This window comes from Thamnophis elegans, chromosome 6, assembly GCF_009769535.1.
Source record: "Thamnophis elegans isolate rThaEle1 chromosome 6, rThaEle1.pri, whole genome shotgun sequence".
Classification (NCBI taxonomy): Eukaryota; Metazoa; Chordata; class Lepidosauria; order Squamata; family Colubridae; genus Thamnophis; species Thamnophis elegans.
Window position 1 is genome coordinate 1,833,578 of NC_045546.1, and position 12,305 is coordinate 1,845,882.

General features: G+C 50.0%; 1 protein-coding gene across 1 annotated transcript in view; it reads right to left on the reverse strand.

Moving 5' to 3' along the window:
• Positions 1-7,123: 7,123 nt before the first annotated feature.
• RELT (RELT TNF receptor) overlaps positions 7,124-12,305 on the reverse strand; it is a 71,789-nt gene continuing 66,607 nt past the window's right edge. Inside the window, exons 7-9 of the mRNA XM_032219691.1 lie at positions 12,031-12,255; positions 9,909-10,086; positions 7,124-7,862 (exon numbers count right to left, since the gene is read on the reverse strand). Coding sequence (XP_032075582.1) covers positions 7,851-7,862; positions 9,909-10,086; positions 12,031-12,255 — 415 coding nt within the window. The 3' untranslated portion in view covers positions 7,124-7,850. The remainder of the gene's footprint in view (positions 7,863-9,908; positions 10,087-12,030; positions 12,256-12,305) is intronic.

A 12,305-nucleotide genomic window follows, 5' to 3' on the forward strand; every position in this document is an offset into this window, starting at 1 on the left:
CCCAGTTTGTCAAGAAAGATGATCTCCAGCCAGGGCCCAGCCATGGAGATGACCATGACGGTGGTGTCCTCCAAGCCTCCTGAAGTATCACCCTCTTTTGACGTTGAGGTTGATGTCCGATCTGCCTCGCGTCCACCGTGCCCAGAGGAGAAGGACTTCTGCAGTGGCCAGGAGCTCTTTAGCAAGTTGGGCAAGTCAACTTGTGGTCAGTTCCATGTCTGCGTCCAGAAGCTTTCAAGAGTTACTCAACGGCCGAGATAGATTGAGATGTTCTGGATAGAGTTGGGACTTCCAGTAAGGAAGCCCTAAATGTTGTTGGAGGTAGGGATGAAGGCTTCAACCTTGGCCGCTCGAAGACGGGTGGACCTCAACTCCCAGAATTCTGGGAGTTGAGGTCCACCCGTCTTCGAGTGGCCAAAGTTGAAAAACACAAATGGTTGGGAGATGATTGAATCCAGAAGTTGTTTTTCCAGCATCTGCTGTGGGTGGGCAGAATTAAGGTCCAGGGAGCAGGGGTGGGTGGGCTTATGTATGCATGCCCTCATTTTCAATTTGTCTGGAATGGTATTGAGAATCCCTCCCCCCTCCCCGGCAGCAGGTTGGACTAGCCCAGGGGTCGGCAACCTTAAGCAGTCAAAAGAGCCATTTGGACTCTTTTCCCACACACAAAGAAAAAACACCGGGAGCCACAGAAACCTTCCCGTGCCTGACTAATTCCCGGAGCGGCTGCAAAACTCGCATAAATAGTTGAATTAAATTTTCTTTCCTTGGCTTTAACCATGGTTATCTAACCTCAATAAATCACGCGCCTGCGGGTGTCGCACATTGGCGGGTGTGACGCATATTTTTGAGCGACAGGGAGCCGCAGCAGAGGGATGAAAAAGCCACATGCGGCTCCAGAGCTGACCCCTGGGCTAGGCGACCTCCAAGACCCCCTTTCAGCCCTACAGTTCTTCTCCCTTCCAACTTGGGTTGTAGAACCCCGCTGGGGCCCGTAGGAATAGCCAGGAATGGAATAACAAGAGCAGCAGGGTCGGAAGGGACACCCAGAGGTCACGTAGTCCAACCCCCTGCTGAAGCAGAGCAACGGCTGTCTGGTCTCTTCTTAAAGATCTCCCAAGAGATGGAAGGATTCGAGGAGCTGCAGGTGCCTCCCCTACCACGGGCCCACGGCTGCATGGCCAAACGTGGAACCCCACAGATTTGGGGTGGTCTGCCCTCCCATCTTCGGGCGAGTGGAGAGTGGGGCACCCCCCAGCATCAAGACAGGGCACAAAAATGGCTCCCCCGAAAGCAGGGAAACTCCACCAAGCTACCAAAGGTGACCTCTGGAGCTGGCTTCGCCGCTTGGGATGAGCAACAGAGAGAAAACTCAATGAAGATGCTGCAACAGTGCCCCTTCTCCCTGGTGTAACTCCAGAGAAACAGCTTGGCAGGATGTCCAGCTCACCAGCTCTCACTAAAGAGCTAATTGCAAGAGGGATCTTGGAGTCCTAGTGGGCAACCACTGAAATAGGAGCCAGCCGTGGGCAGCAGCTGCCAAAAAAGCCAACACAGTTCTAGGCTGCAACAACAGAGGGAGAGACTCAAGATCACGTGAAGGGTTGATATCACTTTACAAGGTCTTGGTAAGGCCACACTTGGAATACGGCATCCGGTTGTGGTCGCCACGATGTAGAAAAGACGGGGAGACTCTAGAAAGAGTGCAGAGAAGAGCAAGAAAGAGGATTAGGGGACTGGAGGCTAAAACATACGAAGAACGGTTACAGGAATTTTGGGCATGTGTAGTTTAATGAAGAGGAGGATTAGCGGGGGTGAAATTCAGCAGGTTCTGACAGATTCTGGAGAACCGGTAGCAGAAATTTTGAGTAGTTCAGAGAACTGGCAAAGGCCACCATTGGCTGGGCCCAAAACGGTGTGGGAATGAAGATTTTGCAGCATCCTTACCCTGCTATGCCCACCAAGCCGCAACCACAGAACCGGTAGTAAAAAAAAAATTGCATTTCACCACTGAGGATTAGGGGTGACATGATAGCAACGTCCCAGTATTTGAGGGGCTGATCCAAAGAAGAGGGGGTCAAATTATTCTCCGAAGGCAGGACAAGAGTGATGGATGGAAATTAATCAAGGAGAGAAGCAACTTGGAAGGAAGGAGAAACTTCCTAACAGTGAGGACAATTAACCAGTGGAACCGCTTGCCACCAGAAGTTGAGGGCGCTCCATCCTTGGAGGATTTTAAGAAGAGATGGAGAGAGCCACCTGTCTGCATTGGTATAGGATCTCCTGCTCGAGCTGGAGGGTTGGACTAGAAGACCTCCAAGGTCCCCGCCTGCTCTTTTGTTCCGGAGTTAGGGTCCCATTTTTCGCTGGTGCCACGCCAGGGGTCCTCGCTAGGAGCCCCCTTCTCACCTTCGGACTTCCAGGTGTATATAGTTGTATAAAGTGTATAATCTTAAATAGGTTGGGGAGGGGGAGCATTGGAAGCCCCCTCCCCCAAATGACCCCTCCAAGAATCCCCAGGGCGACAGATTTGTGGCCCTCCACAGGAACAAAATCTGGAATTCTACTGGTAGTCCTCGGGTTATGACCAAAGTCGGGACCGTAGTTAAGCCCGGTGGCTGTTAAACGAGTCGCACCCGATTTCTCGCCTTTTGGTCACGGCAGTTGGGCGAATCATTGCTGTTGTTGTGGATCGCGTGGCCGTTAAGCGAATCCGGCTCCTCCCCCCTATCAACTTTTTCCCGGAAGGTCACAAATAGCAATCACGTAACCCCGGGACTCCGTAACTGTCGTAAATCTGAATCTTGATTATTGGGCCGTAGGGATGCTGCGGGGGGGTGTGTGTGTCACCAGGGCGAGGGACTGTTTGGAAGTCCTGTTTTTAAAGTCCCGTCGTAACTTCGAGCTGTCAGTAAGTGAATGGATGTAGGTCAAGCTGCATTGGCAGTTGAGATGAAACATCTGCATTGGTCCAGATTTCAGGGTGGCCTCCCCCCTGCCCCCCCTTCCCTGTCAATTAGGAAATGACGTTCGCCCCCCCCCCCCCCCCCAATCACTATACCAGTGTTTCTCAACCTTGGCGACTTTAAGTCCATAGGACTTAAAGTCACCAAGGTTGAGAAACACTGCACTATACAGTACTCCTCGACCTACGCCCACCATTGAGACCCAAATCTATGTCGCTAAGTGAGGAATTTGTGCACTTTCCTTGCCATGTTCGTTAAGTGAATCGCTGCACCTGGAGGAGCAGGTCAGCCCTTGTGTAACGGATGCACCGAATTCATCCCAAGCAGTCCTCGCCTTACGACCGCCGACATTTCCGTTGCTAAGCCAAACGCCTGTGAAATGAAAATTGCCCCCAATTTGCAACTTTTCTTGCCACGGTTGTTAAGTGAATCACTGCAGTTAACATGGCTGTTAGGCGAATCGGCTTCCCCTTGCTTGTCAGGAGGTCGCAAAAGGAGATTTTCTCTCCTCTCTTTCTCTCTCTCTCTCTTCTCTCTCTCTCCTCTCTTTCTCCCTCTCTCTCCTCTCTCTCTTTCTCTCTCCTCTGTCTTTCTCTCTCTCTCTCTCTCTCTCTCTCTCTCTCTCCTCTCTCCATCTCTCTCCTCTCTCCATCTCTCTCCTCTCTCCATCTCTCTCCTCTCCCTCTCTCTCCTCTCTCTCTCTCCCTCTTCTCTCTCTCTCTCCTCTCTCTCACCTCTCTCCTCTTTCTCCCTCTCTCCTCTCTCTCTCTCCTCTCTTTCTCCCTCTCTCCTCTCTCTCTCTCCTCTCTTTCTCCCTCTCTCTCTCTCTCTCCGTCTCTCTCTCTTTCTCCCTCTCCTCTCTCTCTCTCTCTCCCTCTCCTCTCTTTCTCCTTCTCTCTCTCCTCTCTTTCTCCCTCTCCTCTCTCTCTCTCCCTCTCCTCTCTCTCTCTCTCTCTCACACACACAAACACAGGGACACTGTAACCATCATAAATAGGACCCCATTGCCATGCGTGCGAATTTTGATCTCGTGATCACAACCGCCGCAGCTGTCGTAAAGCGTGAGAACGATTCATAAGTCAGTGTTTTCAGTGCTTTCGAACGGTCGCTAAATGGAAGGTCGTAAGCCGAGGACCACTTGCCTTTGGAGTTTTCCAGCATAAAAAATAATTTTGCAGTGCACACAGGGAACCCGGCTCTTGAGATGGGAAAAGGGACCCCTTTGCGGGGAAGGGGGGGGGCGCGTCCCACGAGACCCTTTTTACTGAAACTTTCCAGCCCGCAGAATTAATTCCGTTTTAAATCGCTTTGAGGACATTTTTTTACTGGAAAGGAAGCGTCTTCCATTCGTTCGACTTTTCAGGGTTTAAATCCGGTGGGATTGAGAGGCGGGGGTCGGGGGGGGAGGGAGGCGCGGGAAACTGGCGCATTTGAAACTTGTGTATACAACGTGTACATTCATACGATCCATGATTACGTCGGGAATAGACCGAGGAGGGCGTCTTCCCCGACAGATTTAAGCCAAGAGTTTGTAACTGTACGATATTTACTGTAAGATGTAGAACATTCAATAACGGATAATAAACCATTTCCAAAAAAGAAAGAAGGAAAAAACAAACAAAAACCAAGATCTTGTCTCTTGATTCCGGCGTCTGTTTTTAAAGGGAATGGACTCTCTTTTTTTTTGGCTTACTTTCGGTGTACGGGGAGTCCTCGATTTACGGCCGCCCAAGATTTCTGTCGCCGAGCAAGACGGGGAAGGGAGTTTGGTCCCGTTTTTGCCACCTTGCCACCGTTGTTAAGCGGATCTCTTTAATTTAGCAACGTGGTCGTTAAATGAGTCCGGCTTCCCCCTTTTAAACGGTCGCAAAAGGGGAATCACGTGACTCCTGGGATACAGCGACCGTCATAAATGCGAGTCAATTGGCAAGGTCTGAATTTTAATCACGTGACCATGGGTGATGCTATGTGAAAAATGCTCCTGGGAAAAAATGCTCCTGGGAAAAACGTTTCCCAGTGCCGGCCTAACTTGGAACAGTCACTAAACAAAACAATTTTGTAGTGCAATCTCGCTCTCCCCCCCCCCCCTAATCTTTCCTCTCTATGCTCAGCCCTGGAATTGTCTTGCGCGAGGGCGCCCTCTGCTGGTTCCTTTGCACCAGTGCATTGGCAGCCCAATCATTTCCCCTGATTTTTCCTGGGCTCTTCTTTCCCTCTGTTGTGTAATGTATTTTATCCTGTAAGTAGGGGTGAAAATACAAGAGGGTGAAGCCTTTTATGCCTAAGGCGGGACTAGAACTCACCGTCTCCTGGTGATTGGCCCAAAGTCACCTAGCTGGCTTTCATGGCTAAGGTGGGACTAGAACTCACCGTCTCCCGGTGATTGGCCCAAAGTCACCCAGCCGGCTTTCATGCCTAAGGCGGGACTAGAACTCACCGTCTCCTGGTGATTGGCCCAAAGTCACCCAGCCGGCTTCCATGCCTAAGGCGGGACTAGAACTCACCGTCTCCTGGTGATTGGCCCAAAGTCACCCAGCTGGCTTTCATGCCTAAGGCGGGACTAGAACTCACCGTCTCCTGGTGATTGGCCCAAAGTCACCCAGCCGGCTTCCATGCCTAAGGCGGGACTAGAACTCACCGTCTCCCGGTGATTGGCCCAAAGTCACCCAGCCGGCTTCCATGCCTAAGGCGAGACTAGAACTCACCGTCTCCTGGTGATTGGCCCAAAGTCACCCAGCTGGTTTTCGTGTCATGCGAACCAGGGGTGAAATCCAGCAGGTTCTGACAGGTTGTGGAGAACCAGTAGTGGAAATTTTGAGTAGTCCGGAGAACCGGCAAATGCCGCCTCTGCCTGGCCACAGAGTGGGGAGGGAATGGGGATTTTGCAGAATCCTGCCCCTGCCACGCCCATGAAGCCACGCCCACCAAGCCACACCCACAGAACCGGTAGTAAAAAAAAAGGGAATTTCACCACTGACGCGAACCCAGAAATCAGGACTTCGACCTGGTTGAGCCTCTGTGCTCGCAGCAAGGACTTGGTTAAGCCATTAATTCTGGGAGTCGGAATCTTCCAGCAAAGCCGCCTGTGGGAATTCTGGGAGTTGAAGTCCTCCAGGAAAGTTGGCTGAGGAATTCTGGGAGTTGAAGTCCTCCAGCGAAGCTAGTTGAAGTCGTCCAGGCTTAAAAGTTGCCCAGGTTGGAGACCCCTGCATTAGAGAGAGCCCCTAGCCCCACCTGGGTGAAGGAGGGGCAGCCAACAACCATTGTTGAGTTTTCTGGTTTTTATTTAACAACATAATAGAAATGAATCTTCTCTTTAACATCCTTTTTTTTTTTTAATGTAACACCATGAAGAGTTGGCAATAAATAAACCCAAGGACGAAAACCATGGAGGCCCCCCCCCCTCCCGTGTGGGCAGGCCAGGCGCCCCCACCTCGCTTTGCCCACATAAATAATACATACAAAAAAATAACGAACCAAAAATACGTGATTGACACTTGGGAGTGGAACGGTGAGCTAGTCCTCAACTTACGACCCTCGACTTACATTAGTAACACAGTTGTTAAGTGAAGCCGGCTTCCCCCGCTGACTTCACTCATCAGAAGGTCGCAAAAATGTGACACCCCCCCCCCGGGACACTGCAACCGTCATAAATACGAGTCAGTTGCCAATTTTGATCACTTGGCCATGGGGATGTTGCAGCAGTCGCAAGTGTGAAAAATGGTCATAAATGGTTTTTTTCAATCCCGTTGTAACTTTGAACGGTCACTAAATGAATTGTTGTAAGTTGAGGACTACCTGTAATTAATTTCTTTCTTTCTTTCTTTCTCTTTTTCTTTCTTTCTTTCTTTCTTTCTTTCTTTCTTTCTTTATTTCTTTATATTTCTTTCTTTCTATTTCTTTCTTTCTCTTTCTTCCTCCTGTCCCTTCTCTTTCTTTTTTCTTTCTATTTCTTTCTTTCCCTCCTTTCTTCTTTCTCTTTCTTCTTTTTCTCTTTTTTCTTTCTTTATCTTTCTTTCTCTTTCTTTCTTCTTTCTTTCTCTTTCTTTCTCTTTCTTTCTTCTTTCTTTCTCTTTCTTTCTCTTTCTTCTTTCTTTCTCTTTCTTTCTCTTTCTTTTTCTTTCTTCTTTCTCTTTCTTTCTTTCTTTCTTTCTCTGTCTCAAACACACACACACACACACTCACACTCAAAGGTGTCTTGCCTCTTCTTTCAACTGAAGGAAGCTGCGTATATCACACACACACACACACACAACCCATCAGTCTCACACACCATCCTCAGCACAGCTGAGTTCAGACACTCCACAATTCCGGAACTGTTTAGTAGCGGCTGGATGGAACACCACCAGGAAATCCCAGGGGGGGGGGTTAAACTGAGAAGACTAAGGAAATTTCTCCCCCCCCCCCAAAAAAAAAAAATAAATACAAATGCAGCTGGGATCGATTTCCGTAGCCCAGAAAACGACACGGACGAGTCCACACGGCCGCCAGCTCAACGTGACGGAGGCTCCCAAAGGTGCACTAAATCCCGGGCCGCGATAATAAAAGAGTCTTTTTCCTCTCTCGTCCTACCCGGCCTGGCTGGCGTGTCGCAGAGCTGCCTCTGAGCCTTGCAAAAAGGGAAAACGGAAGGACGGGGGCCCCCCCCCCCGGCCATCATCTTTGGTCCTTCGAAGTCTTTTTGCAAGCCAGGAGAGTTGCTTCCCCCCCAGCCCCCCCCCAGCAGAGTCCGGCCCAGGCGAGGTCCAAGGAGCAGGGAGAAAAGCCGGCCGGCCGTCACTTTCGCCAATGCCCAACACATGCGCAGCAGCCTGGAAGGCGCTTCGGACACGCGGCGTCCACAAAGTTTGCGTTGCTCCCATCTTCTCGGCCGCAGGGGGGCCGTCAAATGACAACCTGTGAGGAGGGAGGGGGGAGAAGAGGGGGAATTAAATTAATTACTCTCTACAAGCCATCTATAAATAGAGAACCAACCCCACTCCCTTCTAGCACTGATGATGTTCCCTAACTGGGTCATGAAACGTCTGCAAGAAAACCACCAGGCTCAGAGAGCACCAAGGACCCCACAGTCTTCCTCCTCCTCTTCCTCCTCCTCCCTCCTCCTCTTCTCTATATACTCCACTCCCTTCTAGCACCCTAGGTGGGCCATGAAACGTCTGAAAAAATCCCAATGAAGCTCAGAGGTGCCCCAAGAACCCCACAGTCTTCCTCCTTCACACTTCTAGGTGTGCGCAGTGGCGCAGTGGTTAAATGCAGCACTGCAGGCTACTGCTAGATCAGCAGGTCAGCGGTTCAAATCTCACCGGCTCAGGGTTGACTCAGCCTTCCATCCTTCCGAGGTGGGTAAAATGAGGACCCAGATTGTTGGGGGCAATATGCTGACTCTCTGTAAACCGCTTAGAGAGGCCTGAAAGGCCTATGAAGCGGTATATAAGTCTACTGCTATTGCTAAGTCTACTACTGCTATTCTAGCACTGATGATGTTCCCTAGTCGGGTCATGAAACATTGCAAAAAAACACCACGCTCAGAGAGCATAAAGGACCCCAAAGTCCTCCTTCCCCCCCTTCTCCTCCTCCTCCTCCTCCATCATCCTCTTCTTGCACTGATGAAGTTACTTAGTTGGGTAGTGAAATATCTCTCAAGAAAACCACCAAGATCAAAGAACATTAAGGACCCTCCTTCTCTTTCTCTTTCCCCTCCTCCTTTAAAAACCCCCTCCCGAAGGAGAGAACGAGGGAAGGGGAAGGAGGGAGGGAAGGAAGGGGAGTAGGAGAGAAGAAACGAGGGAAGGAAAGAGGGAATGTAGGAGAGAAGGAAGGGGGGAAGGAAGGAGGAAAGGAAGGAAAGAAGGAGAGAAGAAAGGAGGGAAGGAGGGAGGGAAGGAAGGAGAGAAGGAGAGAAGAAAGGAGGGAAGGAAGGAGGGAATGTAGGAGAGAAGGAAGGGGGGAAGGAAGGAGAAAAGGAAGGGGGAAAGGAAGGAAAGAAGGAGAGAAGAAAGGAGGGAAGGAAGGAAGGAGGGAGGGAAGGAGGGAAGGAAGAAGGGAGGAAAGGAAGGAGGGAAGGAAGGAGGGAGGGAAGGAAGGAGGGAGGGAAGGAGGGAAGGAAGGAGGGAAGGAAGGAGGGAGGGAGGGAAGGAAGGAGGGAAGGAAGGAAGGAGGGAAGAAGGCAGAAGGGAGGGAAGGAGGGAGGGAAGGAAGGAGGGAAGGAAGGAAGAAGGGAGGGAAGGAAGGAATGAGGGAAGGAAGGAGGGAGGGAAGGAAGGAGGGATGGAAGGAAGGAGGGAAGGAAGGAAGGAGGGAGGGAAGGAAGGAGGGAGGGAAGGAAGGAAGGAGGGAAGAAGGAAGAAGGGAGGGAGGGAAGGAAGGAAGGAGGGAAAGAAGGAAGGAAGAAGGAAGGAAGAAAGGAGGGAGGGAAGGGGGAGGGAGGGAAGGAAGGAGGGAAGGAAGGAGAGAAGAAAGGGAAGGAAGAAAGAAGAAGTAGGATTGTTGTAAAGTAAGATGGATTTATGGGAGGGTAAGAAAGCAATTTCAAGTATATTGTCAACTGTAGGGAAAAATTGTTACAAATACATATTATTAATAACAGTTATGAGATCATATAATTGTGAATGTATATATGAAATTGATAAAATAAAAAATAAAAAAATAAACCCCCCCTCCCTTCTAGCCCTGATGTTGTTCCCTAGTTGGGTCATGTAACGTCTGAAAACAAAACCACCAAGCTCAGAGGTCACCCAGGACCCCACACCTCCTCCCTGACCTAGAAATATTCCCTTTTATCGATGTTTTATCAGTCTTGGAAACTCCTGGCTGGCACGTTGGGAAGACAAACCCAAGATCGGCTGGCTTTCTAACCACGGGCAAGACCCCTCCCACCGCAAGGGGTCTTTCTCTCCTTGAGATTCCCTTGGACATTAAAAGAGAGGAACCCCCCCTACTCACCTCTTGCTGACCCTCTGCCACCGAGGGCCGTTTCAGTCTCCCTCCGTTGCTGACCAGTGCTTTTTGCTCTGGGGCGGGGGAGGCGTAAGGGGCCTCGCTGGGCTCCCCCACCCCCTCGGAGATGGTTTTCAGCTCCGTGGGGTTGGGTCTATGCTCGGGGATACGGGCCACGCGGAACCTGGGGGGGGGAAAAAGCAAAGACGCCGTGGAGTTGCAACCTGGAGAGAGGAGAAGCCATCCAAGCCAGGGGTGAAATCCTCCCGGTTTGGCACGGTTTGGCCGAACCGGTTGGGACGATTGTCGTTGGTTCTGCGAACCGATAGTTTTTTTTAAAAAAAGCTTCCGAATATCGTCGGAAGCTTTTTTCCCACTTTTAAAAGCATTTTTTTTCTTGACAGTTTGGCCGAATAGGCAGGTAAAAAAATGCTTTAAAAAGTGGGATTGTACAGCGTTAGATGATATGTAGCCATAACAACATTCTTTCTAGAAAGCCAAGGCCATCTTTTGTCTTTGTACTTCCTGCACCTGACCGGAACTGGATGGGTGGAAGCTGCCAGCGTGGCAGTGGGAGATTGGACCATGGGACAGACTGGTGGGTGTGGGGGGGCAAGATCTTGAACTTTCAACTGGGTGGGGAAAACCGGATTCGGGTTTTCCCAGATGCGCCAACATGGCTCTCTTCATAAATTGGAACTTTGAAGAATCCTTTGCCTCGGATTCTGATTTACTTTTGGATGCTATTTGGCGTGGCACGACAAAACCGCGCTCCACTAAAGCGCGCCCGATTAAACCGCGTTGCTGACGTCATCAGCAGGGCGACAACAGCGAGCGCGGAGAAAGAAGGGCGCTTTAAATAGCGCTTTGAAAGCAAGCCGATTCAAGTTAAGGTAAGGGTTAGGGTTAGGGTTAGGGTTAGCTTTAGGGTTAGGTTAAAGGTTAGGGTTAGGTTTAGGGTTAGGTTAAGGGTTAGGTTTAGGGTTAGCTTTAGGGTTAGGGTTAAGTTTAGGTTTAAGGTTAGGTTAAGGGTTAGGTTTAGGTTTAGGGTTAGGTTAAGGGTTAGGGTTAGGGTTAAGTTTAGGGTTAGGGTTAAGTTTAGGGTTAGGGTTAGGTTTAGGGTTAGCTTTAGGGTTAGGGTTAAGTTTAGGTTTAAGGTTAGGTTAAGGGTTAGGTTTAGGTTTAGGGTTAGGTTAAGGGTTAGGGTTAGGGTTAGGGTTAAGTTTAGGGTTAGGGTTAGGGTTAAGTTTAGGGTTAGGGTTAGGTTTAGGGTTAGCTTTAGGGTTAGGGTTAAGTTTAGGTTTAAGGTTAGGTTAAGGGTTAGGTTTAGGTTTAGGTTTAGGGTTAGGTTAAGGGTTAGGGTTAGGGTTAGGGTTAAGTTTAGGGTTAGGGTTAGGTTTAGGATTAGGTTTAGGGTTAGGTTTAGGGGTTAATTTTAGCTTTAGCTTTTACAGCGTGCTTTTTTCGTCGCACTGTGATGACGTCAGCTACGCGGTTTCGTCGAGCGCGCTTTAGTCGAACGCGGTTTTGTGGTGGAACCGCTATTTGGAACCCCTGACATTTATCACAATATGTTTAAAAATATAAAAAGCCTAATCGGGATCACTTTCTTTCCACCCCATACAATCACCTTATTTTGCAAAAACCCCTTACTCCTTCGATCTTCTTAACTTCCCTTCTCTGCCTTCTTCTTTTCCTCCTCTCCTTCCTCTTTTCTTCTTCCCTTCCCTCTCCCCCACTCCTCCTCTCTTCTTCTCCTTCTTCCCCTCCCTCCTACTCTCACCACCCATCCCTTACTTCCTTTCCCCTTTCTTCTTCTCCCTCCTCTTCCTCCCTCCTTTCCATTGCTGCCCCTGTTTAGTTTCTTCTTCACTCTGATGGATTTTTTTCGGGGAGAAATTCCAGTGGTCCAGGTCTCATATTTACATAGAAATAAATTTCCTCTTCCACCTTTTACTTCCCTATAATAATTCCACTTGCGTCATCATTTAAACTGTATATTTCTATCTTATACCTCTTAAGGACTAGAAACTTGGTTTTTTGTTTTTTTTTCAAACAAGCGGCACAGAAGAAGCTGAATCTCACCCTGGCCTGGCAAGTCGTTCAAAATGGGTACTTTGGACCTTACCTGCCCACGGAGAGGATGGTGATCTCTCCCGGCCGGGGGGGTTTCGGGGCATAGCTGCCGGGCAGGACACTGGTGGACACAGCTTCCGTGGCCCTCAGCATGTCCGGCCACTTCTTCTGGCTGCAGCGGGTACAAGTGGGGCCGGAGCGCATGGCCAGGCCCTGGACGGTGTGCAGGTGGTGCTGATGACGGCAAACGTGTGGGATCTGTGGCAGGAGGTGCAACCTGGGGGGGGGGGGGCAGAAGCGACCATCATTTGGGGTGACAGAGAAAAG